Source organism: Bos taurus, chromosome 26 (assembly GCF_002263795.3).
Source record: "Bos taurus isolate L1 Dominette 01449 registration number 42190680 breed Hereford chromosome 26, ARS-UCD2.0, whole genome shotgun sequence".
Classification (NCBI taxonomy): domain Eukaryota; kingdom Metazoa; phylum Chordata; class Mammalia; order Artiodactyla; family Bovidae; genus Bos; species Bos taurus.
The window spans coordinates 45,845,803-45,870,827 of record NC_037353.1 but is presented as its reverse complement, the minus strand read 5'-3'; the positions used below and the strand labels follow the sequence as shown (position 1 = coordinate 45,870,827).

At 45.2% G+C, this 25,025-nt stretch overlaps 1 protein-coding gene across 1 annotated transcript in view; it reads left to right on the top strand.

The window, feature by feature from the left end:
- Positions 1–25,025, top strand: part of ADAM12 (ADAM metallopeptidase domain 12) — a 390,084-nt gene that overhangs the window by 32,786 nt on the left and 332,273 nt on the right. Inside the window, 1 exon segment of the mRNA NM_001001156.1 lies at positions 19,433–19,569. Within this exon segment, the coding sequence (NP_001001156.1) occupies positions 19,433–19,569 (137 nt within the window).

Sequence of the window (25,025 nt, the reverse complement as noted above, 5' to 3'; positions counted from 1 at the left end):
AGATCCCCTGAAGGAGGGCATGGCGACCTGTTCTAGTGTTCTTGCCTGGAGAATCCCATGGACAGAGGAGCCTGGAGGGCTGCAGTCCATAGGGCTGCAAAGAGTCAGAGATTACTGAAGCAACTAAGCAGGTACTCACATACGTGCTCTATTTTGTTTGTTTTCCATTCTCAATGATAGCTTGCATCCGCTAACCACAAACTTCCAATCCATCTCTCCCCCCACCCCCACCCCGGCAACCACAGGTCCGTGACTTTTTATTCTTGTGTATCACCGGTGCTCTTGTTTACTGACATACTGTTTTTCTTTATGTATCCTAAATTTTCCTTTAAGTCGATATACATATTTTACTTATTTATTCAAGAAGAAAATTGTACTTCCATATTATAAATAGAAGGCTAGTTTCACTTGTCATAAATGTAAAAAATCAATCAAAGGAAAACAAAACACTGCTTTTAAATTCCAGGCAATTGTGCCTGTTGATGTCCCTGAGCTGGAGACCCGCTCCCTCTATGAGAAGGGCGGTTAGCAGGGGTGAGGGAGGTGGGAGACACCTTGTACCCAACGGCCTTTGGCCCCAGGGGAAGACTTCAGAGGAAACTGAGAAGGGATGACTTGTCTCCCGTTGACCTAACGCTCTGCTTGCGTCTGGCGCACAGCCCGCTGGTGGGTCTGACCCTTTCAGGGACCCTGATACGTGTTGTGTCCTGAGATTGGAACTCTGAGTTCCTTCAGTGGCAATCCTAACACAACCGGGTAGAGGGGAGGAGGCCAAGTTACAGGAGTGGAAGGAAGGGTCCAGAAACCCCCTGTGACCCTCCAGGGCTGCCCGTGGTCCAGCCCTGGGTGTGAGGTCCAAGGCAGGTGGAGGCTACAGGCTGGGATCAGGGAACGTGTAGACAACACCTGAAGCCAACTGGAGCCTGGCTGGGCACACCGTGCACAGATGGAGGCTTTGTCTCATCAGTGGGGAGCTTGGCACTTTCTTCCTGGACCCTGGACCTGGACCATCAACCAGGCAGTGTGTTCATGCACATCAGCTGACACCGTCTGGAGCTCCTCTCTGTTTCTAGTGCATTTGTTCAGCACATTTGTTTAGCATTTGGTAAGGACTGAGGTGCTGTGGTCACAGAGGAGAGCAAGACACCTGCACTCTCTCAAGAGGCCAGCTCCCAGGCAGCCAAGTGATGAACACCTTCCCTTGCACAGGCTCATGTCGGGAAAATGAGACCCAGCACTCAGAGGGCCCAGGGCAGGATGGAGTTGCTCCTTGCAGAATCATTTGGGCCTGTTTGCTGGTGGCTCAGCGGTGAAGAATCCGCCTGCAATGCAGGAGACCATCTGAAATGCAGGAGTCGCAGGTTCGACTGCTGGGTCTGGAAGATCCCCTGGAGAAGGAAATGGCAACCCATTCCAGTGTTCTTGCCTGGGAAATGCCATGGACAGAGGAGCCTGGCAGCCTGTAGTCCATGGGGTCGCAAAAGAGTCTGACACGACTTGGCAAGTAGATCACCACCACCAAGTAGGAGTTGCCGGACTTCAAGCAGGCAAGGTGATGTCCGTTGAGGCGGAGAACTGACCTGTCCGTCCAACTGGAGACCCCTGCCTATTTGGGCGGGGCCAGCAGAGTGCCGCGCTGTTGGAGAACCAGTCACATCCGACCACGTCTGGGAGGCCCAGGTGGCCCCAGGAAATCTGAAGTTGGAAGGGAAAGTCAAGGGTCAGAAGTGAGAAGTCAGCGGACCTTGGTTGCTGCGTGCCAGCTTCGCGCCAGGAGAGGGGAGCTTGGCACCTAGGGCCCCAGGGCCACAGTCTCGGGTGCCTCTTCACCTCATCCTTGTGTCTCTTGATAGCCTGGCCATCACCAAGCCCTGTTTCCTCTAACTTAAGCAGCTGATTGGGACCCACGGGGGAGGAGGTGGCGGTGTGGTGTTGCCATCACATGTTCGTGCTGGGGAAGGCCAGCACCAACATGAAGGCCTGGAAGGTGAAAGGGGGAGGGCTTTGGGGATCGGCCGACACCCCGGACCACAGTGAGTCTGGGTCTCAGGTGACCATGGCAAGGTGAAGCCCTGGCTCTGATAAGGCGTGTGGCTTCTCCAAGGTCACGCCCACCCACCCCTTCCCCACGTCCACTCCCCTGGGTCAGATGGGGCCCTTACAACCTCCTGCAGCGGTTTGGAGTTGAGTGAGATAGCGTGTAGGGAAAACACGTTGTGAACTGTGAAGTGGGAAGTGGCTGGCACAGGACTGTCATATGTGAACCACATGTGCTCATACACACAAGTCTTTATAGAGCATCTTCTGAGAGGTGAGCAGAGTCCAGCTCTGGGCGGGCGCGTCCTTGAATGCTGGTGACAGTGAAGGATGCTGTCATGGTGCCAGGCCTATATGCCTCCTAACCCTCCCGGTCCTTTTCTCAGTTTATGCTACAGGATTCTGCCTACTGACTGTGTGTGTGTGTGTGTATCTGTATGTGTAATTTCAGGAGGAGCGAGTTTCTCTCCATATGGCTGTGATTTATGCTGATACTGTCAAATTACAAACTATAAATTGTATCATTTCCCCAGAAAATCGATGTGACAATCTCTTTGCTCCCCGCCCCAGCCCTTCTCATGAAAAGTAATCTTTGGGACACACTGGAAAAGTTCGCGGAATTACAGTGCCATGCCAGCCTGTGGACCCTGCTTTCTCTGGGTTGTTACAGTGTTTCCATTTTCTGCTTGGGAACAGGGAAGTATTGAAATATTTACAAGAATTTCATAGGCCAGGCAGCGGTAAATATGTCTGTTCTGTAAGAGCCTGGAGCTGTGTCTCCAATGGTGGGGGGAAGGGGTGGAATGAAAAAGATAAAGAAAAAAGTTTACGAATCTGAGGCTTTTCGATACTGAAAGCTAAATATCTATTTTTCAGTACTTTGGGGGTTTCATTTGGAAATTTGTCTTATGGGGGAAATCACTTAAAAGAAGAGGCCAGTAGACCTGAGCATGCTTGCATATAAAAGAGGCATGATGCTTGCTTTTTCTAGTTTTGAATAACAGAAACAAATGTCTTAGTATATGTGTTGTTACAGACTTCATGTTCAGGTGATTTTCCTAGATGAATAAAGATTCAGAATTTATTAAAATGCAAGTTGCCTCCCTTGATCATTTCACTCTAAAGTTGGAGCTTTTGAGAGCGGTATCCTCTTTGCCTTTAGGAATTATGCAAATACTTGGCTTCTAGTGGGCCGATTTGGGCTCAGTCTTTTCTAACAATTGCATGTTAAAACAGGCATCTCTGGGCAGTGGTCCCCTTCCTAAACTTAGCTTTCTTTAACATATTTAAAAAGCAAATAATTCTGATATTGTGGTCTGCGGCAGACATCATTTGTACGTTAGCCAGGATATTATTTGAGAACTGCAAAGCTCTCGAGGTATTACAACCGTATATAAACCATGTGTTAGAAAGATATAAATTCAGTTTTGAAATATTTGTTAGACTGCTTTTGGCTTTCAGTCCGTGCCAAACATGTGCTTCGGTGATGGATAGAGTCATGTGGACTCTTGAATGAAACTCTTTCTTGTGTATAGACTTTGTCTTCTAGCAGTTGGGTTAGACAAGCCAGGAGATTAAGAGGATCCAGTTACCTAAGAGGTGTGTTCTCCAGTGAGCTTAAAATCTTCTTTCCTCCTTTAAAATATGTCACTAGGTAATTTGGTCTCATTCTGTGCCACAGAAAATATTGTCAGACACCTTGAATGGATGGAGAATAATTCCATTCCAGATATTCACATGTTAACTTCAAATTTCGAATCCAGAATGTGTTACTAATAATTGGTTGAAAAATTTTGGCTCTTAGGCTGGTAAGCTATTCACGAAGCCTGAATCTAGCACAGCCAAATGAAATAGAGGTCTCTTAAATCCATCTCGAGTCTCAGATAAACATCAAGTAGTTTTTCAGTATAAGTATGTCCCCACCATTGCATGGGACATACTTATACTAAAAAATAATCATTTGCTATTTGTCTGAAATTCAGATAGAGCTAGAGGTCGGATTTTTGTTTTCTACATCTGGCAACGCTGCGTAGATCCCAATTTATTACCCACTGCCATAAACAGTGACTCTCAAAGAAAATTCCTCAGTGATGAAGGTTTTCTGGGATGAAGATGGAGGAGCTCTCAGTCCAGCCCCTCCATATAATAAAAACAAATGTTCTATTTGAACAAAGTCTGAAAACAGAGCAGTAATAGATCGCCTCTATTGCGCTTCTGATAGAACCTGGGCCAGCACCTTTTTCCTCCTCATGTGTGTGTGCTAAGTTGCTTCAGTCGTGTCTGACTCTTTGCGTCCCCACGGACCGTAGCCCTCCAGGCTTCTCTGTCCATGGGATTTCCCAGGCAGGAATACCGGAGTGGGTTGCCGTTTCCTTCTCCAGGGGATTTTCCTGACCCAGGAATCGAACCCGCATCTCATGTCTCCTGCATTGTAGGTGGGTTCTTTGCTACCTGGGTGTCATATACATCCATTTCCTCATATTTTCTCTCCTTATATTTTCTCTCATTTCTGTGTCGTGTAGGTGGACATGGGGTACAAGTCTAGGAAGGCTTTTTTTCTCTCTCTCTTCCTCACATCCCTTCCCCCACATGTGAGCACCCACATCCAACTCTTCAAAGCCTGGTATAATTGGCACCCCTTTCATGGAGGCTTCCTGGACCATCTCAGCCCCATCTTGTTTCCTAATTTAGCTCTGGTTGCTCTTAAAGATATTATCCTTTCCTTCACTAGATTTAGTGATCCTTGAGGGCAGAGTCAAGTTTAATTTCAGGAAGGAACACACATCATGAAAGTTGCAAGGAAATTGGCACTCGGAAAAGCTTGCTTTCCTTCCTTCCTTCCTTCTGTGATAGCTGCTTCTAATTGAGTGCTGCAATGTACTGGGTCTTTCCACAAGCCATCTCCTTGAATTTTCTCAGCTAGTCTAGGGGTGAAGTCCTATGTCCTCCATTGTATGCATTAGAGAGGCCCCACCTTTGTTGAAAGGCAAAGCTTGAATGGTCCTTAATTCACACGGAACATTGAAATGCTGTTGGTTGTTACCCAACATGACCTACCAACGCGCCCCTCTGAAGAGTAGAAGACAAATCTCCAGTGGGTGTGTGATGGTCAGCCTCTACTCTTAGGGGAGGAGTCTGGTTGAATCAGCAGTTGTTTCTTTGTTTTAGAAATAAACCTGTTCAATATTCTTAATTCACAGTTGCACATACATAAATTAGAAAAAATTAGATCCATTAAAAATGACCAGTCCCATAGAATGGATAAACACCAGTCCTACTGTATAGCCCAGGGAACTATATTCAATATCCTCTAATAAACCATGGAAAAGAATTTTTTTTAAAAAATGACAATCAGTTCAGTTCAGTTTAGTCGCTCAGTCATGTCTGACTCTTTGCGACCCCATGAATCACAGCACGCCAGGCCTCCCTGTCCATCACCAACTCCTGAAGTTCACTCAGACTCACATCTATCAAGTCAGTGATGCCATCCAGCCATCTCATCCTCTGTTGTCCCCTTCTCCTCCTGCCCCCAATCCCTCCGAGCATCAGGGTCTTTTCCAATGAGTCAACTCTTCTCATGAGGTGGCCAAAGTATTAGAGTTTCAGCTTTAGCATCAGTCCTTCCAATGAACACCCAGGACTGATCTCTTTTAGGATGGACTGGTTGGATCTCCTTGCAGTCCAAGGGACTCTCAAGAGTCTTCTCCAACACCACAGTTCAGAAGTATCAATTCTTCGGCGCTCAGCCTTCTTCACAGTCCAACTCTCACATCCATACATGACCACTGGAAAAACCATAGCCTTGACTAGACGGACCTTTGTTGGCAAAGTAATGTCTTTGCTTTTGAATATGCTGTCTAGGTTGGTCATAACTTTCCTTCCAAGGAGTAAGCATCTTTTAATTTCATGGCTGCAATCACCATCTGCAGTGATTTTGGAGCCCCCAAAAATAAAGTCTGACACTGTTTCCACTGTTTTCTCATCTATTTGCCATGAGGTGATGGGACCAGATGCCATGATCTTAGTTTTCTGAATGTTGAGCTGTAAGTCAACTTTTTCTCTCTCCTCTTTCACTTTCATCAAGAGCAATAGATATGAGCAAATAATCCTCAAAGTAAGAAAAGAAAATAACTGAAAAAATATGAAAAATTTCAACCTCAGTGACAAATAAATGCACAATGTAATGACAAAGAAATATATGTTTTTTTCTTTACCAATAGGCACATATTTTTATAGGGCTTTTTCTTAATAATATTTGTCTACTGAGTTGTCATCCTGCCACGGCCTGGTCATTGCTGAATGGATGGGGAACAGTCCTAGTTCAGATCCAGAAAGGCAGGAGGCAACTCTGTCCCCTCTCCACTCTTCACCTGCCTCCATCAGTTCAGGGTGGCCATGGCAAGCCGTGTCTCCTCTTGTTGACTCAACTGGCCACACTGGGTGGCCAGAAATAGCAACAGGGAAAGACAGTTCCCAGTGTTGTCAGCAGCCCTCTCACACTCGGGTGGCAATCAGTGCTAATTTCACAGAGAACAGAAAGCCTGTTTAGAATAATGAATGCATCATTAGTGTGAATTTTAAATGAGGGCAATGACGCTCGCTTCCCAGGGGGCGCTAGTGGTAAAGAACCCATCTGCCAATGCAGGAGACGTTCGGTCCCTGGGTTGAAGGAAATGGCAACCCACTCCAGTATTTTTTCCTGGAGAATCCCGTGGACAGAGGAGCCTGGCAGGCTACAGTCCACAAGGTCGCAGAGTCGGACACAACGGAAGTGACTTCACACGCCATGATGCTCAGCCTGCCAGGACACCTGCCCTCATAGGAAACTTGATGGCCAAGGACGGGCAATCTCTCTCGCCTGTGAGATTATGTCACAATAAAGCTGGGTATTGTTGAGAGGAAATTGTCGAAAGGTTCCTAAACTGAACAGTTTTCTTTACTTCTTTAGCTTTACCTGTGTGAGATGAAGCATGGACTTAAAGACAGATAAGCACATTGTTCAGTTTTGAGAACTGAGAACAAAAGTATTTCTAATCAAAATTATTAAATGCTATTCTGCTTCATTCTAGAAGCCTAGCCAGTATTTGTCAAATCACATAGAACTGAAACTTTCCAGAACGCAAGACTTCAATCCTATGACATAATCATTTGGGGTGTCCTGTATGACTATTTAAATTAGGGGCCTCCCAAATTCAATGGACAGAGTCAACAACTAGAAAGTTAAAGTCATAGAAATCAGCACCTGCCTTCAGACAGCCACACTTGCCCCTTGGTCCTTAGGACTTAGACAGGTGTTCTCTAACTCATCAACCCCGTCCTTACCCTCCTTCCAGCCCAGGCCTCCCTGTCTTGCCCTGCTCCTCCCTCCCCTGTCCACCACTACCCCCCCTGCCCCCGGCCTGCCATTCTGGCTCGAGTTGCAGAATCTGCACAGTTGAATTCCCAGCAGGTGGAGAAGTGAAGCAGGAGACAGGGGATGTGGTCCCCAGTATCACATTTTGGAATTTAGAATATATTTTCTCATAAATGCACATGAGATTTAGGTCTAGAAACTCTTCCCTGAGTGACAACTTAGAGCATGGTTTTCATAAAGAAAATGAAGTATTTCTAAAGGATGGTATGAGAGTCAAGCACGTTATAATTTCACAAGTGTTGGTGAGCCCGCCTTTGAGAACTCAGTGAGTCTGTAGAAAATGCACTCAAGTTCAAATAATCAGCCTGTGCTCAAGACCCTCAGTGGGCAGCTGCGCTCGCTGGGATTCAGTGCTCTCTTGGTTAGCATGGCAGGTACGCACTCTTGAGTAGACAAGGAAATATTAGGCTTCTGTGATGATGATTTCTATTCCCGTCCTTTAGTTCTCTGTTCTGATCTTAATTTGGCTTTTCAAGGAAGGTTTCCTGCTGGGGAGATAATGAACCCAATGCTTTAGATGAGGATTCTGGCTGACTTGCCAGTTCCTTTTCATTAAAAGTAAGTTGAAATTCTGACTTATAAAGAAGGCTCACTTGGGTTTGGATCTGTGCATAAACCTGCAAGGAGCCAGACAATGCTGGGCGAGCTAAAAATCAGTCACCCTTCAGAGCCTCTGTGATGAGAACCACGCCCCAGGACCCAACCCTGCTGTCATTATGATCCCAAGGTCGTGAGAACTTGTTATTCGTTTGGTCATAATTCATTAACCAAATACTTGTCTGCATATGAAGATAGAACATTGAATTTGATAAATAAGGCCCATATGTGTTAGTTGCTCAACTGTGTCTGACTCTTTGCGATCCCACAGATGGTAGCCCATCAGGCTCCTCTGTCCATGGGGATTCTCCAGGCAAGAATACTGGAGTGGGTTGCCATGCCCTCTTCCAGGGGATCTTCCCCACCCAGGGATCTAACCCAAGTCTCCCACCTTGCAGGCAGATTCTTTACCGATTGAGCCACTCAAATATGGCCCCTACCACTTGCCATTTTAGATTTGGGAGTGGGGTAGTGGAAGCAAAATGATAAAACGAGTTTGGATGCTTATAAATACCATTAAAGGAACAGAATAGGATGATGGGCTGGAGAGAAACGTGGGGTAGAAGGAAGGTTCTGAAGTTGGGCAGCCCCTCTGAGGTTTTTACATTTGAGCTGAGACGTAAGTAATGAGATTTGAGGGCCAGCAGAGGTTTGAGAGTAGGGTGTTCTCAGCAGAAGGAAAAGCAAAAACCAAGGACACGAAGTCAGACATAGCTGGACATATGATGGGTCAGAGGGGTGGTCAGTGTGGTCACAACAGAGCTGGCAAGATGGAACTCTCAGGGGTTGGGGTTCCAGAACTTGTAGGACTCAGGAAGGAATCTGAATTTTGTTCCCAGTGTTTCCTGGACAGAGTGGTGTTTGTTTATCACATGGTGTGGCTGGAGCCTAGATCCTAGTACTTGGCTGTCTGGGTGGCTTCATAGTTTTTTGGACCACAGGCAAATTTCTTAACTTCTCTGTGCCTCAGCTTTTTCATCTACTAAATGACGATACACATCCAAGGGTCATTATGAGGTTTAAAAAGGTGAAACTTAGAATGGGGTTTGGTGCACAACACTTGCTTAATCGGGGCTTCCCTGGTGTCTCAGTGGTAAAGAATCCTCCTGCCAATGCAGGAGATGCAGGTTTGATCCCTAGGTCGGGAAGATCCCCTGGAGAAGGAAATGGCAACCCACTCTAGTATTCTTGCCTGGGAAATCCCATGGACAGAGGAGCCTGGTGGGCTATAGTCTGTGGGGTCGCAACAGAGACATGACTTACCAACTGAACAACAACAACTTGTTTAATTAGTGTTCACTGTTGTCATCTAGAAATGTTTATTAATTGTGGGATCTATGCTCAGCATCTCATTTTGTCCTATGAATAGTTCTCATGTATACGTTCTTCTCCACTCTTCACACACTCCATTCTCCAGCAGAGAATTTTTCCAAAATGAATCAGATTTACTCTACATAAAATCCTATGATGCCTTTCTACTGCACTCCAAATGAAACCCACATGCTACCTTCGAAGGCCCGGCGTGATCCAGGCCTTGCCTACCCTCTATACTTGAGCTCACACCTCTGTCCACACTGTTTCATACTTCATTTTAGCCATACTGACCCTTTCTGCTCTAGAACACACTAAGCTCTCCCTGCATTAAGGCCTTTGCATTCACGTTCTTTTGATGGAAAACCCTGCCATAGACTTTTGCTCTTATCAAATGTGTCCTGTCCTTTGAGATTGGAGTAGAGGGAGCTTCAGGTGATGAGTCTACCAAGAAGGATTCAGCTAGAAAGTAGGAGAGTTTTGAGAAAATAGAACAAAAACAAAGCATAAGATACCCAGCTGGAGTTGTTGAATGTGAGTGATTAAAAAAAAGATGTTTCCAAGCCCTGTGACGCAGGCAGTGGTGAATGGTGGGGACTCTGGCAAGACATGTACGATGGACAGTGTTTTGCTTTCTGACTGGGGGACGGAATGAAGCCTTTGGTTTTTAAACATGCTGAGTTTGAGATGATGATGGTGACAAAGCATTGAAATTAGTGTTCAGTAGATACTGTATTACAAACTGCACTTGGGTGAACTGGCCAGATGGAAAAATACTGATTTGAGCAACATCAATTTAAAAATTAATGAGTTCTCTCAGGAACAGTGAGAGTAGGGTGGGAAGATGTTCAAGAGCTGAGACTTGGGGGATGTTCAAGTCCCCCAAGGGAGGCGGGAGAAAGGAATATGAGTGGAGAAGGCAAGATCTGGCTGGAGAAGGAGAAGAAAACCAGAGCCACTGAGTGCTGCCAAGTTGAGGGTGTGTTTCAGTAGAAAGGGGCTCCCCTGGTGGCTCAGATGGTAAGGAATCTGCCTGCAGTGCAGGAGACCTGAATTCGATTCCTGGATTAGGAAGATCCTCTAGAGTAGGGAATGGCAGCCTACTCTAGTAGTCTTGCCTGGAGAATCCCATGGACAGAGGAGCCTGGCGGGCCACAGTCCATGGGGTTGCAAAGAGTTGAACATGACTGAGTGACTTTCAGCAGAAGGTGGTCCGTGATGACAATGATACAATGGCGCTGATGGATGTTAGCGCCGTGAAAGTCCATGGTCTTTAGTGTAGATACTAAATGGCTGCTGGGTCATTGTTGTTTAATTCCATCTCATGCTTTTACAGTAGTGAAGGGAACAAATCTGTTTCTGTTCCTGTCTTTTTGTTCTCCACTTCCAAAAGCTGCTCCTGTGCTAGGATTTTAATAATTGATTCCATTTCCCTTTACATCATTGTTTGAAAATTCTGACCCCCATCCTCCACCATCCAAAGTATTACAAATAAATTCCTGCAGCATCTCTTTGTTCCTATGATGAAGGACAAAGTGAATGAATGCATATGAAATTCAGAGGGCTTGGGTTTTGTTATTAATTCTGCCATTTATTGTTGGGAAACATTAGAAATAACCAGTATAAACGCTTAGTTCAGTCTCACCATTTATAAAATAGGACTTGCACTAGTTTACAATGACCAGCAAAGGAGTCTAAAATAGAAGTTGATGTTGTAAATGGTTTTGCAGATAGGAGACACTTTAGGCATGAAAAGTTATTTTTATGTGTAGTAGAGACAACTTGTGCTTGGGGTATGAATCCATTTGAAACATTTATGGGAAGCAATAACTAGCTCTCTTTGAATTTTGAAATGACGTATAAAACGTCTTTTCAAAATTGTAATTGTTTCGTAGTACTTGATGGCTTTTATTTCCAAACGGCCTGTGTCCTCTAGCATGCCCAAGGCAGTGAACCTGCAATGCCAGGAAAGCTGGTAAGAAAGTAAAACATCATACATCAGTTGGTTTGTCATCATGAGTTCAAATGATTGATTTTTAAAATTTTTTGTCCATCCTAGAAGTAATATGTCTGTTTATAGAAAAATCAGAGATACGTACAAACATGAAGAAGAAACACACTGAACTCACAGCCCTAACACTCAGAGCAAAAAACCTAGAAGAGCATTTTAGTGTATTTCTTTCCAAAGATTGATTAAAATGAAGCAAAAGCAAAAAACTAAGCTAAATGACACCCACCCACACTTTGCGCCCGTGGTGTCTGCTGACCCTCTCACCAGCCTTCGGCAGTGGTCAATGGTCCATAGTCTTCCTGGACACCTAAAGGATTTGTGTATCCGGGAGGGCGAGAGACTAGCCCCAGAGCGTACATGTAGCCTCTGGGGGGTGCAGAAAATACTGACTCTTCTGACTCAAAATACTGCAGCTGCTTCCATTCCATCAGGCTGTGTCTTGATAATTTAGCCTTCCAGTGTGGATAGCTACAACCTTAGGCTCTGAGCGAATCTGGTTCTGTTTCAACATCCTTTCGTCCAAGTATTTATGTGACTGTCACTTGGTGTAACCTTCTTAAACCAACTTTTCACTTCTGTACTATTTCAGAGTCTTGTCGCCAGTAACCAGAAAAAAAGGTGACGTTTTTACAGCAACTTGTTTCTGTGTTCTGAAGAGTTCTCTGGGTGTATTTCGAAGGGCCTTTCCACTGCCTGAGGATTGACTGCTTTTGCATGCTCTGCCTTTTTATACAGAGAAGGCGATGGCACCCCCACTCCAGTACTGTTGCCTGGAAAATCCCATGGATGGAGGAGCCTGGTAGGCTGCAGTCCATGGGGTCGCTAAGAGTCGAACATGACTGAGCGACTTCACTTTCACTTTCCACTTTCATGCATTGGAGAAGGAAATGGCAACCCACTCCAGTGTTCTTGCTTGGAGAATCCCAGGGACGGGGGAGCCTGGTGGGCTGCAGTCCATGGGGTTGCACAGAGTCGGACACGACTGAAGCGACCTAGCAGCAGCAGCAGCCTTTTCATACTCTAGGAAACCTTGTTGGTTAACTGCTTTATGCCTTTCACATGACTGCAGTTACTGCATCTTTCCTCCATCTGAACAAATAGCAATGTTAGAAGAGAGATGAAGGCAGAGACTCCAGTTTGCTGGAATTTGGAGCCACTGGTGATAACAGCCATCCATCTCTGAGCCCTTTGATACTGAACTGCTCTAGAATGACGTGTGGTCTTCTTGCAAGATGCAGACTAAGTCCTCAAATGATGATTAATAGACTTTATTTGAAAGGACCGCTTTATATTTACAAGAAGATGGGGAAGAGAGTATAGAGAGTTCCCCTATACCCCATAGGCTTCTGTGGTGGCTCAGTGGTAAAGAAACCACCTGCAGTGCAAGAGCTGCAGGAGACACAGATTCGATCCCTGGGTCGGGAAGATGCCCTGGAGAAGGAAATGGCAACCCCCTCCAGTATCCTGGCCTGGGAAATCCCGTGGACAGAGGAGCCTGGTGGGCTTTAGTTCATAGGGTTGCAAAGAGTCAGACACAACTGAATCGACTTGGTACGCATACTCCTATACCCCATAACTAGTTCCCCCTCTTACTATCTCACCTGAGAACTGTACAATTGTTAAAATTAATGAACCAATATTGACATAATGTCTTTAACTCCAGTTCATACTTTATTCCAATCTCCTTACTTTTTACCTAACGTTCCTTTTCTGTTCGTCAATCCCAGGCAGGAGTCCTCAACACATTGAGTCATTATGTCTCCTTCGCCTCCTTTTAGCGGTGACAGTTTCTCAGACTGTCCTTGTTTTTGATGACCATGACAGTTTTGAGGTGTGCTGGCCAAATATAATATAGGATGACCTGAATTGGCATTTGTCTCAGGATTAGATCGATCAGAGGTCAAGTGTCATTTTCATCATATCTGATGAAGAGTACATGCCAACATTATGACTACGGCTGCTGACGTTGACCTTGATAATCTTGCTGACATAGTGCTTTTCCACTGTAAAACTACTCTTTTTAAGACTAACTTTTGCCATGGTTCTTTTGAACATCCTTGAGCTATACTATTTAAAACTAATCACACCCCTAATTATCACCCTCAGAGCTTGCAGACGAGATGAGAGAGTGATGTTGTTATTTGATTAAGACTATAGATAGGAATCTGAACCAAGGGAGATATATTTGTCCTTTATGGGAACATTGCCACCATATTCCCCTGGACCAAGACACTGCTCAATCAAACCAATAAGATTTTCTTTAGCTCTCTGGGATTACAAAAAATGCTTCGTGAGTTTCCAGGGCCTTGTCCTCAGATTCTTTTGCAGTTCATAATGGTTGTCTCAGTTTTTACCCCCACCTGGATTTTCTAAGGACTGTTTATCTTAATTCTCTTTTATGTACCTCAGATTAATCCTCTTCTCCTAGGTTCGTGTTGGCATTGATAGTGATTTTGCTTTAAAGCCAGAACTCTAGGTTAGTGTTTTAAGTTTCATCTTGGCTAGTAGTCTCATCAGAGTTGTTTTCCCACTGGCTCACTGGAAAACTTGAATGGATACCTCCCAAGCACCTTAACCCCTGTATATTCTAATGACAAGCATGAAGCTGTCATCTTCATACTGTTAGCCTGTTTGGTTGGAGAAACCCTGCCTATAAGTCTGTAAACTTGGATTTGGACATCCTAGACTGATTTTATGTGTTAAGCTTTTCAGAAGCCCTTTGACTGTTCTGACTTAGTTGAGCTTCCTTAACCCTATGAGAATTGAGCCTTCCCAGGTGGCGCTAAATGGCAACCCACTCCAGTACTCTTGCCTGGAAAATTCCATGGACAGAGGACCCTTGTAGGCTACAGTCCATGGGGTCGCAAAGAGTCAGACACGACTGAAGTGACTTAGCAGCAGCAGTACCTTAGATGCAGGCTTTGATCGAGGGCAGTAAATCAAAGAGGAGTCAAGACCAGGGCCAGGTCTTGTGTCTTCAAGATGTTTATTGTTCAGTATCTCAAAACTTTGTCAATCTCTTCTGTAAAGAAGCTGAAACCCTTAGGTGGACAGCAGGGTGGTCTGGATGACTCTTAGTAAGCCAAGCCAGGGAGGCTTGGCCAGATGGAGCAGGAAAGAGGCAAGACTTCCATGGGCAGCCAGGCTCTGGGTGACTCACATGGAGGGGATCTGAAGGTACTGTAGGGGATGTCTTTATTGCTGGCTTTTCCAAGACCTTAAAAGCCATCGCTGCAAACATTCTTGCTTAAGGAACTAGGTCTATAACTTCCCTCTTCACCAGCCGTAATCAAGTCTGAAAATGACAAACTCAGACAAGCATAGTAGGCACATGCATGTCTCATGGGAAAGCAGTGCTGATTGTCACAGAAGATAATTGTGTTAGAAACCTAAATATCTCATATGCTTCTTCCTACTGTGAGACTGATGGAGAAGGAAATGGCAACCCACTCCAGTACTCTTGCCTGGAAAATTCCATGGATGGAGGAGCCTGCTAGGCTAATAGTCATGGGGTTGCGAAGAGTCGGACACGACTGAGCGACTTCACTTTCTTTCTTTCTGTAGTTCCTTTTGGAGAAGGAAGTGGCAACCCACTCCAGTGTTCTTGCCTGGAGAATTCCATGGACGGAGGGGCCTGGTGGGCTACAGTCTATGGGGTTGCAAAGAGTCGGACATGACTAAGCAACTAACACACACACACGTTGTGAGACTGAAGCAAAATGGCCATTTTATCAAAAGGACTGTCTATGTATCTGGTTACTCAGCAGAAAGAAAGCTGGGAGTTCCTCCCCAAGATAAGCTAGTCACATTTTTTTATTTAGTAAACTGAGTTTTGTTGATGCCCAAATATTGGCAAAAACAAAGTGTACGCAAGCTGTATGTTTTCTAAGGTCATTTTTTTTTTTTTTCCCCTGGGTTTCTAGGGCTTGAATGTGCAGCTACTTTTATGGTTTGTCAACAAGATCACTCCATAAAATACATTCTGATATCTCACAGCTGTGTATAATTTATTCTGTCTATCCATGCAGCACAAATAAAAATTTTATTTGCATCATCTAAAAGAAATACCAGTGTATACATACTTAAGCAAAGCTCATAAGAAACCATCCTCTGACTGCACATACTGCTGGGGGGATGTTGTGCAACCAATTAAAAAGTTGAGAGATGGCTTCATTATCCATGTATATAGATAGTAAATACTGTCCTCAGCAAATAATGTTGTTATTCAATTTCTTTAAAAGGTTGCACAACATTCTGCAAGTACTGGCACAGTCTGCCTCTCAGTTCTCTTTGGAATATTTAGAAATAAAGCCTCTTAGAGGGGAAGAAAATCAGTCCCAAAGGACTTCTTTTGGAATAAGATGTTGGTATATGTAGGTGAAAAGGGAAGTGTTCAGTGGTCGGAACATTTTGCCTTCAGGAGAGTAAATAACTGTCCCTCTCTGCTCCTAAGTGCCTGGGAGGAAAACGGTCCAGGGGACTAATATGTTCTTTATATTTGGTTTGTGCAGCTTCAGTTTGATTATTGACGAGGAAACCCCACGAAGGCCTCCCTTCTCCCAGCAAAATGAAGGATGTGGGCATACCGCTTCTCCTAGGGCCCCACAGGCAGAGGCAAGCGAAGGAGACCTGGATTTCATGGCACTTCTCCTTTCTCCTAAGAAGCAGTCCCCAGCCCTTTTGGCACCAGGGCCTAATTTTATGGAAGACAGTTTCCGAGGCCTAGGGTGTGGCGGAGGTTTCAGGATGACTCAAGCACATTATTGTGCACTTTGCTGTGTGCTTAGTCGCTCCGTTATGTCCAGCTCTTTGCGACTCCATGGACTGTAGCCCACCAGGCTCCTCTGTCCGTGGAATTCTCCAGGCAAGAATACTGGAGTGGGTTGCCATTTCCTTCTCCAGGAGATCTTCTCCACCCAGGGATCGAACCTGCATCTCCTGCATTGTCAGATGGATTCTTTACCTGCTGAGCCATCAGAGAAGCCCCAATACGCACTTTCTTTCTATTCTGATATCACTACAGTCTATGGCCCGGAGGTTGGACCCCTGTTTTAAGACAGGCAGCTTCTCAGTGAGTCCTATTATATTCAAAGAGTTTTTCTCTAAGTCTCTGAGGCCTGGGTGATAACCTTCCGGGCCTCTGAGCATCACAGCTGGAATACCCATGGAAACCATCCCGTCTTCCTTTCTGCGGCTGGGTGGTGAGTGGTACAGGATTCCAGGTTTAGATTTATCCAGCCTTGGGGCATTTGAATTTGCGATTAAGTACTTAATTTAACAATTCACTTGTGTTGGAAACTTAACTGACAGAACTTCCAGGAGTAGCTTATAATCAACCTGGTTTGTTTATGTAGAGGAAATTTTAAAATGCTTGCAGTCACTCTCTTAACAGTTTAACTTGACTTTCCAGAGGATTAAAATGTTGGCCAGGGTAACTCTTTGGCACGTGGCATGGTTTTCACTGGTTGAGGGGCAAGTTCAGGCGCATCTGCCGTTTTCACTCTGTAATTGCGGGAATTTCAAATCCTTCTTATCCACTTCAGACAGCACACCAGCACTCTTTCAAGGTGTGTTCAGTTGGCTGCACTCTTAGTCCGCTCTGCAGAAACTGTGTAACTGGATCAGAACTCACTTTGTTTCAGGAACTTCTAACATGGGAATCCCACTGAGGGTCTTGAGCATGAGACCTGGGGCTTGGCAAAGCTTCGAGAAGGATCTTGATGAAATGCTTCATGTGTATTACGCACCTTGCGCCTCCCTGCCCTCTGCTTCATCTTATGGAAAAGATAACACTTGAGGACCCACTGCTGATGTGTTCCTCCCGCGGCTCTGGGTAGGGCTGGAAGTTCCTCATCCTCCATGCTTCCCATCCCAACAATACAGTCTCTTGTCCCTGTCCATCAGACGTAGCCTTCCCTACCAACTACCACGGGCTTGTTTTTCTCATTACATTTTTATTTTGAAATCATTCTAGATTTATAGAAGAGTTACAAGGACATCATAGGGTGTCCTCCCAACCCTGTTGTTTCAGGGTCCTGGTTACTCTGTGCAATCATATTTGTTCAGTTGTCTCTCACCCAGTGTAAAAATATAGGTCATGAGAGCAGCTTGATCTGTGACTCTCTCATAGATGCACAAGATGGAGAGAACCAAGTGTTCTGGGGTGGAGAGGGCTGTATTTAAGAGATGAGGGTCCCAGAAGTGTAGGCAGAGGGGGCTCGCTCCAGGTAACATGAGGGTTGAAGCAGAAACAGCGGGCTATTTAAGTGGAAGACATCAGATCTCGAAGGCCCGTCACAAGGCAGGCAGTTAATAGATAGGTGGTGAATGAATGAGTGAATGAATGAACTAGTAAGTGGGTCAACAGCTGGGCCAGGACCAACAGCTAATACGTGGTCAGGATGCTACTGATGTTGGGGATGTCTTACTCCAAAGCCCCTGCTTGGAGTGACTCAGCCCTCTTGGAGCACATTCCGTTCAGTTCAGTTCAGTCGCTCAGTCGTGCCCGACTCTGCGACCCCATGAACATGAATCGCAGCACGCCAGGCCTCCCTGTCCATCACCATCTCCCACATGAAATCAAGCCAGTGGATGAAGCTTGTTTATTCAAGATCTCTGAGCCATTGTGGACTGCCCCCTCTTCAGCCAGGAAAGACTTCTGATGAGCTTCTTGCTGATAACCACTCCTTCGTCATAGCCCGCCCTCCACCGGATGTCCACAGATGTCACCGCCTGGAGCCGGCCCCCTCCGCCTGCACAGCTGGAGCCCTCATCTCCTGGACACGGGCTCATCCCAGCCCTGAGACCACAAGCCTGTGTCTCCTTGCACCCTTGGCCCCCTCTCTCCCTCTCCCTGCCCCACGTGGCCGAGGGGCCCAGCTCACCCCCTGGGCCACTGGCCAGAGTCCCAACGTTCAGTTCATCCCTGGTCCCTTGGCACTCAACGATTGGGAGTTTTAAATGCTTTGTGACCAGCTTGAGAATTTTTCAGGGAGGCTGTGTCAGACAGTTAGTACTCAAGTACAATAGTAATCCTTTTGTAACCTGAATATAACTGCAGACTTCCACACTGAGAATGATAAAATGGTGTGGACTGAAAGGTATTTGGAGAACTGTAAAATGTCTAGGATTAAAATTTCAATACCATTTGTGCCCAATAAATGCGAACTCTTTAGTAACTTGAAACTGTGCTATTATGACTCAGGTCTGAAAATTATGAGTCCTGGTTGAAGAAATGGGAATAACATGTGAGGGAATCAACTCCCATCCTTTACCTTGAGGGGCAGACTGTGGTTGTACCGAATAGCAGGAGTGTGACCTCATAGGGGAGCTGGCCTGGAGAAATTACTGTATTTGTTAAGAAAGTGATATACTCTCCAGAAGAGAAAAATGTTATACTTTCCATTAGGATTGTTTATGGAAATGGGGCTGCATTGAACCTGTGTCAGTATATTAACTGGTTCGACAGGACCCCAGGAAACAAGATCACATAATAGTTGACTGAATGACTTGAGTTTTTTTTTTACATGAACCAGTCTAGTCAGTCGAAACTGACAAATTAATTTTGTCTATAGAATCATTCCCTGAAGCCCATAAAATTAGCCCCCATAAGTACAGAGTGCAGAGTTGGCTTTGTATGTAACTGATTCACTGGGACTTAAGTAAATGGAGTTAGTCTTAATACAGCTAAAGCCTTGAGACTTTTAATAGAGCTGATCTTAAGCAAAGGATTAATTCATCATTTAAAAATTCACTGCTCGTGGATTTTTGTTGCTTGTCAAAGGATAGAATTATATACTTTGAAGATGGTAATCACCCAGCATGTGCCACAGGGCTTGAAGGGGAAAAAAAAATTAGCTCTAATTTGCTTTAAGTTACAAAAATTTTTGGTTCAATTGACAGTGGATTAATCAGTTTTAACACTCAACTATGATATAATAGTTGATGGTATTTGCCTGGCTTTATTCAACTTGCAAGTATTTTCATTGAGTCGTTGGTGTCATGCTTCTGATACCAAACTCTTCCAAACTGGAATAAGCATAGGGTTTTTCTTTGTGTTACAGGGGTGAACTTGGGAAGCCAGTTTGTGCCTTCCATGCAGCAGGCCGGGACGAGGGATGGGGCAGGAGCCTATGAAGTGGTCAGTGTCTCTCTTTTGAATGGAGATCCATGGAACCCAATGAAGACTGCAGACTCAGAGGTCAGTTTTTTACTTTATCCTTCTTGACTTTTCAGTGATTAGAGTTTAAAATTCACAGGACTGCATTCATATCCTTTTATTCAAGTTTTGTCTTTAATGACTTTAATTCCAACTTTATCCTTCCTTACAAAGTGAAATCTTCATTATTAAGAAGATGAAATACAAACTGATTTTGATGTGACGGTTCTGATGAGCGTCTCAGCTCTGCATATGTGGAAAGTTATTTTTTTCAAACACACACCAAGGATAACATTTCCAGATATGCAAGTTCCAGCTCATTTTACTTGAGTGCTGGATATTTTTCTATATTCACATCTTTTTATCAACATTTTGGTTTTATCAATCAATTATTGGTAGAAACATTTTCATGCAACTTTTTTTTAAGTTTGTAATGAGTTTTAATGCACTTTGATGCTGAATTTTCTTCAATACATGTTTGAATTGAGTCTTCTGTGATGTAAAAGAATACTATAAAATAATAAAAATATTAATGGTTAAATTTAATATTTTGATGAGTTTTGTCTGACAAATCTACATGACTTTCTTAAATTTCAGAACTTGTTGGAATAGTTGGAAAGTGATAAAATCTATAGAAATATGAGCTCTTTGGAGAGATTATACAGATGGCTTTGTCCTTGTGTTATGTGGAACTATTTTTAGATTATTTTTTATAATAGAAAACAGATTTTTTTTAAAAAAGAGCAGTTGAGGCTGAAAATCCTCTGTGGTGTTCTGGAAGTGCTGCAGTGGGCCACCTTTATGTCTGTAATGATAATATGATTTATGATTTATTATCCCCAACCTTTTTGGCACCAGGGCCCAATTTCATGGAAGGCAATTTGGAGGGGGGTGGGGAAACAGGGATGGTTTTGAGGTGATTCGAGTGCGTTTACTGTGTGCTTTATTTCTATCATTATTATCTCAGCTCTACTTCAGATCATCAGGCACTAGTTCTTAGAGGCTGGGGACCCCTGATTCACGTCATTATTTCATTTTCTAAAGAGACTTTCAGCTGAAAGTGAACATTCAGAAAGGTTGAGTTAAAGGATCCAAAGGCCAGATCTGAACTTTTTCAGTATTTCTAGTTCATGGGGATGGTTGCAGACTGAATATACAAAGTGCAAGCCAATCACAGTGTCTCCGATGATGTTTCCTGGGAGAAAAACCTAGGATTTTAAAGAAAATCTCATCATGCTACTAATTTGCAAAATTAGAAATGACCTGATAGGTTCAGAAAAAGAGAAGTGTACTATTTTGTAAATTATATATTTAAAACGTTGATAGGCACTAATTAATAATATAAGAATATGAACCCATCTAAAGTTATTTGGGTGGTGAAAGCTTATATGAGAGCTCTCCCTGGTGGTACAGTTGCCAGATTTAGCAACTGAAAGTGCAGAAAGTGAAAAAGTGAAGTCACTCAGTCATGTCCGACTCTGCGACCCCATGGACTGTAGCCTACCACGTTCTTCCGCCCGTGGGATTTTCCAGGCAAGAGTACTGGAGTGGGTTGCCATTGCCTTCTCCAGAGGATCGTCTTGACCCAGGGATTAAACCTGGGTCTTCCGCATTGTAAGCAGGTGCTTTACCATCTGAGCCACCAGGGATGCCCCATTAAACTTGGACTTAGGCAAGCAGTAGGTGTTTTTTCGGCATAAGTCTGTCCCATGCAAGATTTGGGGTGTTGTTGTTTATCAAAGTACAAATTTAACTGGTGTCCTGTGTTTTATCTGGCAACCTTCCTTGGAGGGTATCAGAGCAACGAGCTGATGAGGGTTCTCAGCATGCCTCTGGAATGGACCAGTGCAGACTGGCTCTAGTTTCTGACCTCCAGCTTCATCCTTCCTGCCAGCCAGCCACCTGGTAGACCTCAGGAGGCATGCTGGAGGGGGCATTGGCACCCTGCCCCTTGGCCAAGCTCACAACCTGGGCTGGGGGCCACCAGCACCATCTTTGTAGAACACTAGGAGAAACCACGGTTGTTGCCTCACTATCCCAACTCCTCCAGGACAAGAATCGTGTGGGTAGTAGGCACGTGCTGTTGTTCAGTTGCCGTCACGTCTGACTCTTTTTGACCCCATGGACTGTAGCCCTACAGGCTCCTCTGCTGTGCGATTTCCCAGGCAAGAATACTGGAGTGGATTGCTATTTCCTTCTCCAAGGCGTCTTCCTGACCCAGGAAAGTAGGCACATACCTACTGCCTAAAGTAGCTCCAGGTTTTATTTGTTTAAGGGAATAGGGACCTAGGTGATTTGGGGGACAGCATCTTGTCACAATGCCATGAAATTCGCTTCAATGTATGGCTCGTGGAGTCAGTGCTGCGGCTCTGTAATGACCACATGCACCTTTGTTTGGTGGTTAACCATCAAGACCCTGCCTGAAAAGGGGTTTGTGTATGAGCATGCCATACTTCTCCATGGGTAGATGTGTGTATCTGTTGTGGGGATAGGGAGGCTGCCAAATGGTGTATATGTGTGCGTCTTTCCTTGTTATCAGATAACCATCCACATTGTTACTTTAAACTGCATTCACAGAGTGTGTCTTCAAGTGTGCAGAACATACTCACTTCACGTATGTATTTTGCTGTGCAACTCTGCCTGCTGTACCTTAGAATGTAGGCTTTTAGATTTGCATCCTTGCTTTCCTGCTCCCCTATCTCTTTCCTTGCTCCCTTGCTTCTTTCTGTTCAGCCAGCCTTTGACAATTTGACTTAACTGATTTGAGGAAAGGCCCAAGCATTTTGGCTTCCCTGGTGGGTCAGATGGTAAAGAATCCACCTGCAATGTGGGACACCTGGGTTCAATCCCTGGGTCAGGAAGATCCCCTGGAGGAGGGCATGGCAACCCACTCCAGTGTTCTTGCCTGGAGAATCCCCATGCACAGAGGAGCCTGGTGGGTTACAGTCCAGGGGGTCGCAGAGAGTTGGAGACGACTGAGCTAAAAACAGCACCAGGCATCTTCCTTTCTGTAACGTGCTCCCAGTTGACTCTAATGAGCACACGGGGGGCTTCCCTGGTAGTCCGGTGGCTAAGACTCCACCTTCTCAATGCAGGAGGCCCAAGTTCCATCCCTTGTTAGGGAACTAGATGCTGTGTATGGCAACTAAGAGTTTGCATGCTTCAACTGAGAATTCGTGTGACACAGCTGAAGATTCTGCATGAGACCAGGCACAAATAAATGAATGAAAAAGTTTTTAAAAATAGCTGAGCACACAGTTTAGAATCGCAGTATTTGTGAAAAGTACTGCTGTGTCTAGCACTGGGGAGTGGCTGAACTTGATTCAACTGATTTCAAGTTGCTTCAACTTGATTCAGGAAGAAGTACTCAGATTCTCTCTCTCCTTCCTTCTTTCTGCCTCTTTCTCATCTGTGATGAACATATAGCTGAATGGGATATTATTATGTCCTTTACAAATCAAGTGTCAAGCCATCACCACCACTGCTCAGGTAGTTGAAAGACTAGAGGAAAGGGAACCTGACCTTGGGTGCATTGTAGGCATCCAGCATTTGGTTTGTTTGCTTGCTGCTGTTTTGGTCTGTAACATGAGTATAAGCTTATCTGCTCTTCCTCCCTCTTAGGGTCATGGTAAGAATGAAATGAAATGATGTCTGTGAAAATACGCTGGAAACTAAAAACTACCACCCCAATGTAAGGTGATACTGAGAGTTTAAAGTATCTTTAGGGACCAATCTCCAATTTCACGTCTTGAAAAAAATGAACTCTGGGTCCAGGGAAGACATATCAAGATGGGGTTGCTCCTGAATTGATCTCAATGGAGCTCAGCCTTTGAATACTCCAGGAAATTTCCAATCTCTAGCTTTCTCGCATGAGAATGAAATGATGGAAATAGTACGTGAAATGGAAAATAAAAAGGCAAGGGGATTAGAACATGAAACCAAAGCTTCCTGTAGCATATTGAGAGTCTGAAATATCAAATAGCAGCTAATTAAAACAGCAGAGGTAATGTCTGCTGCATAGACTTCCGTTTGCTTTTTTTCCTGGCTGAGAAAACCAAGTCCTGTTTTGTTTTGTTTTGTTTTTTTTGCTCAAATAACCATCCCCTTTCACCCTGCGGCAATCAGACCTCTTCTTGGAGGGGTGGTCGCACCCCTCCCACCGGCCCTCGGCATCCCTTGGTAGCAGCTTCCACTCCCAACACTTCATCACGACGGCTCTTGCCAAGGTCACAGGTGGCCTCCCAGCCTATGCAGCCCGTGCGTGCTTCTCACTCTTTATCTGATCTTGACACTCGTTCCCTCTCCTCTGAAGTGCTCATTTCCTCTGGCTCCTGCGACCCTGTTCGCTCTTGTTCGCTCTCATGTGTTTTTAATTCTTGCTCATGATTCCTCTTCTTGGCTTTGTCCCTCAACTGTCGGTTTCCACTGAGTCTCTTCCTCGGCACATTTCTTACTAAGGGCTCCTGCTGGCCTTGTCATTCCCTCCAGTGGCCTCGCTGTCCGCCTGTGGCAGGAGGGGCCAGTGAAAGTGCAGGTCGCTCAGTTGTGTCCGACTCTTTGCGACCCCATGGACTATACAGTCCATGGAATTCTCCAGGCCAGAACACTGGAGTGGGTAGCCTTTTCCTCCTCCAGGGGATCTTCCCAACCCAGGGATCGAACCCAGGTCTCCCGCATTGCAGGCGGATTCTTTGCCAGCCGAGCCACCAGGGAAGCCCAAGAATACTGGAGTGGGTAACCTATCCCTTCTCCAGGGGATCTTCCCAACCCAGGAATCAAACTTGGGGTCTCCTGCATTGCAGGCGGATTATTTACCAACTGAGCTATCAGGGAAGCCCAAATAAATAAAGATAGACCAAAAGAAAGAAAAACAGGTCATAGGAGCCCACATGTGGTGGGGATGTGAATGATAGCAGCAGTCACTCCCACGACCTGTGACCTGGGTCTGATCCCCTCACCATCATCCTCCAATGTTCATGGACTGAAAATCCAATAGTCCGCCTGCTCTGATGTCTGTGCTTGGGTCACTGACTTCCAGTGGATTTTAGGCAGCTCCAGCCTGCAGTCCCCAGTTGCCTCATGCGTTCTCATGTCCTGATATGGACACAGCCTCTCACCCACGTTCCCCACTTTAGTAGCCCGTGGAAGCTAAGATTATCATCCCCCACCCCCTCAAGCCATGAGACCGGAGACTTCCTTCAGAAGCTTCTCTCGACATCTGCCTCAGGTTCCCTCACTTGGTACCCAGGATGATGGGCCACCCTGACTGCGGAGGCTCGCCTCCCACCTCTCACCATCCTGCTCGTCTGCAGCAGCCCGTGGCCTAAATGTGCCATGCTCTTTCCCGCCATGCTTGGCATTTGCTGTGTCCCCGCCATCTGTGTCTTACTCATTCCTGAGGCCCCAGCTTAGCTTGCACCTTCTCTGTGCAGCCCCTTCTGACCTCCCCAGCCACGTGTGTTCCCCCTGGATTTTGGTCCTCATCAGTCATCTCTGTG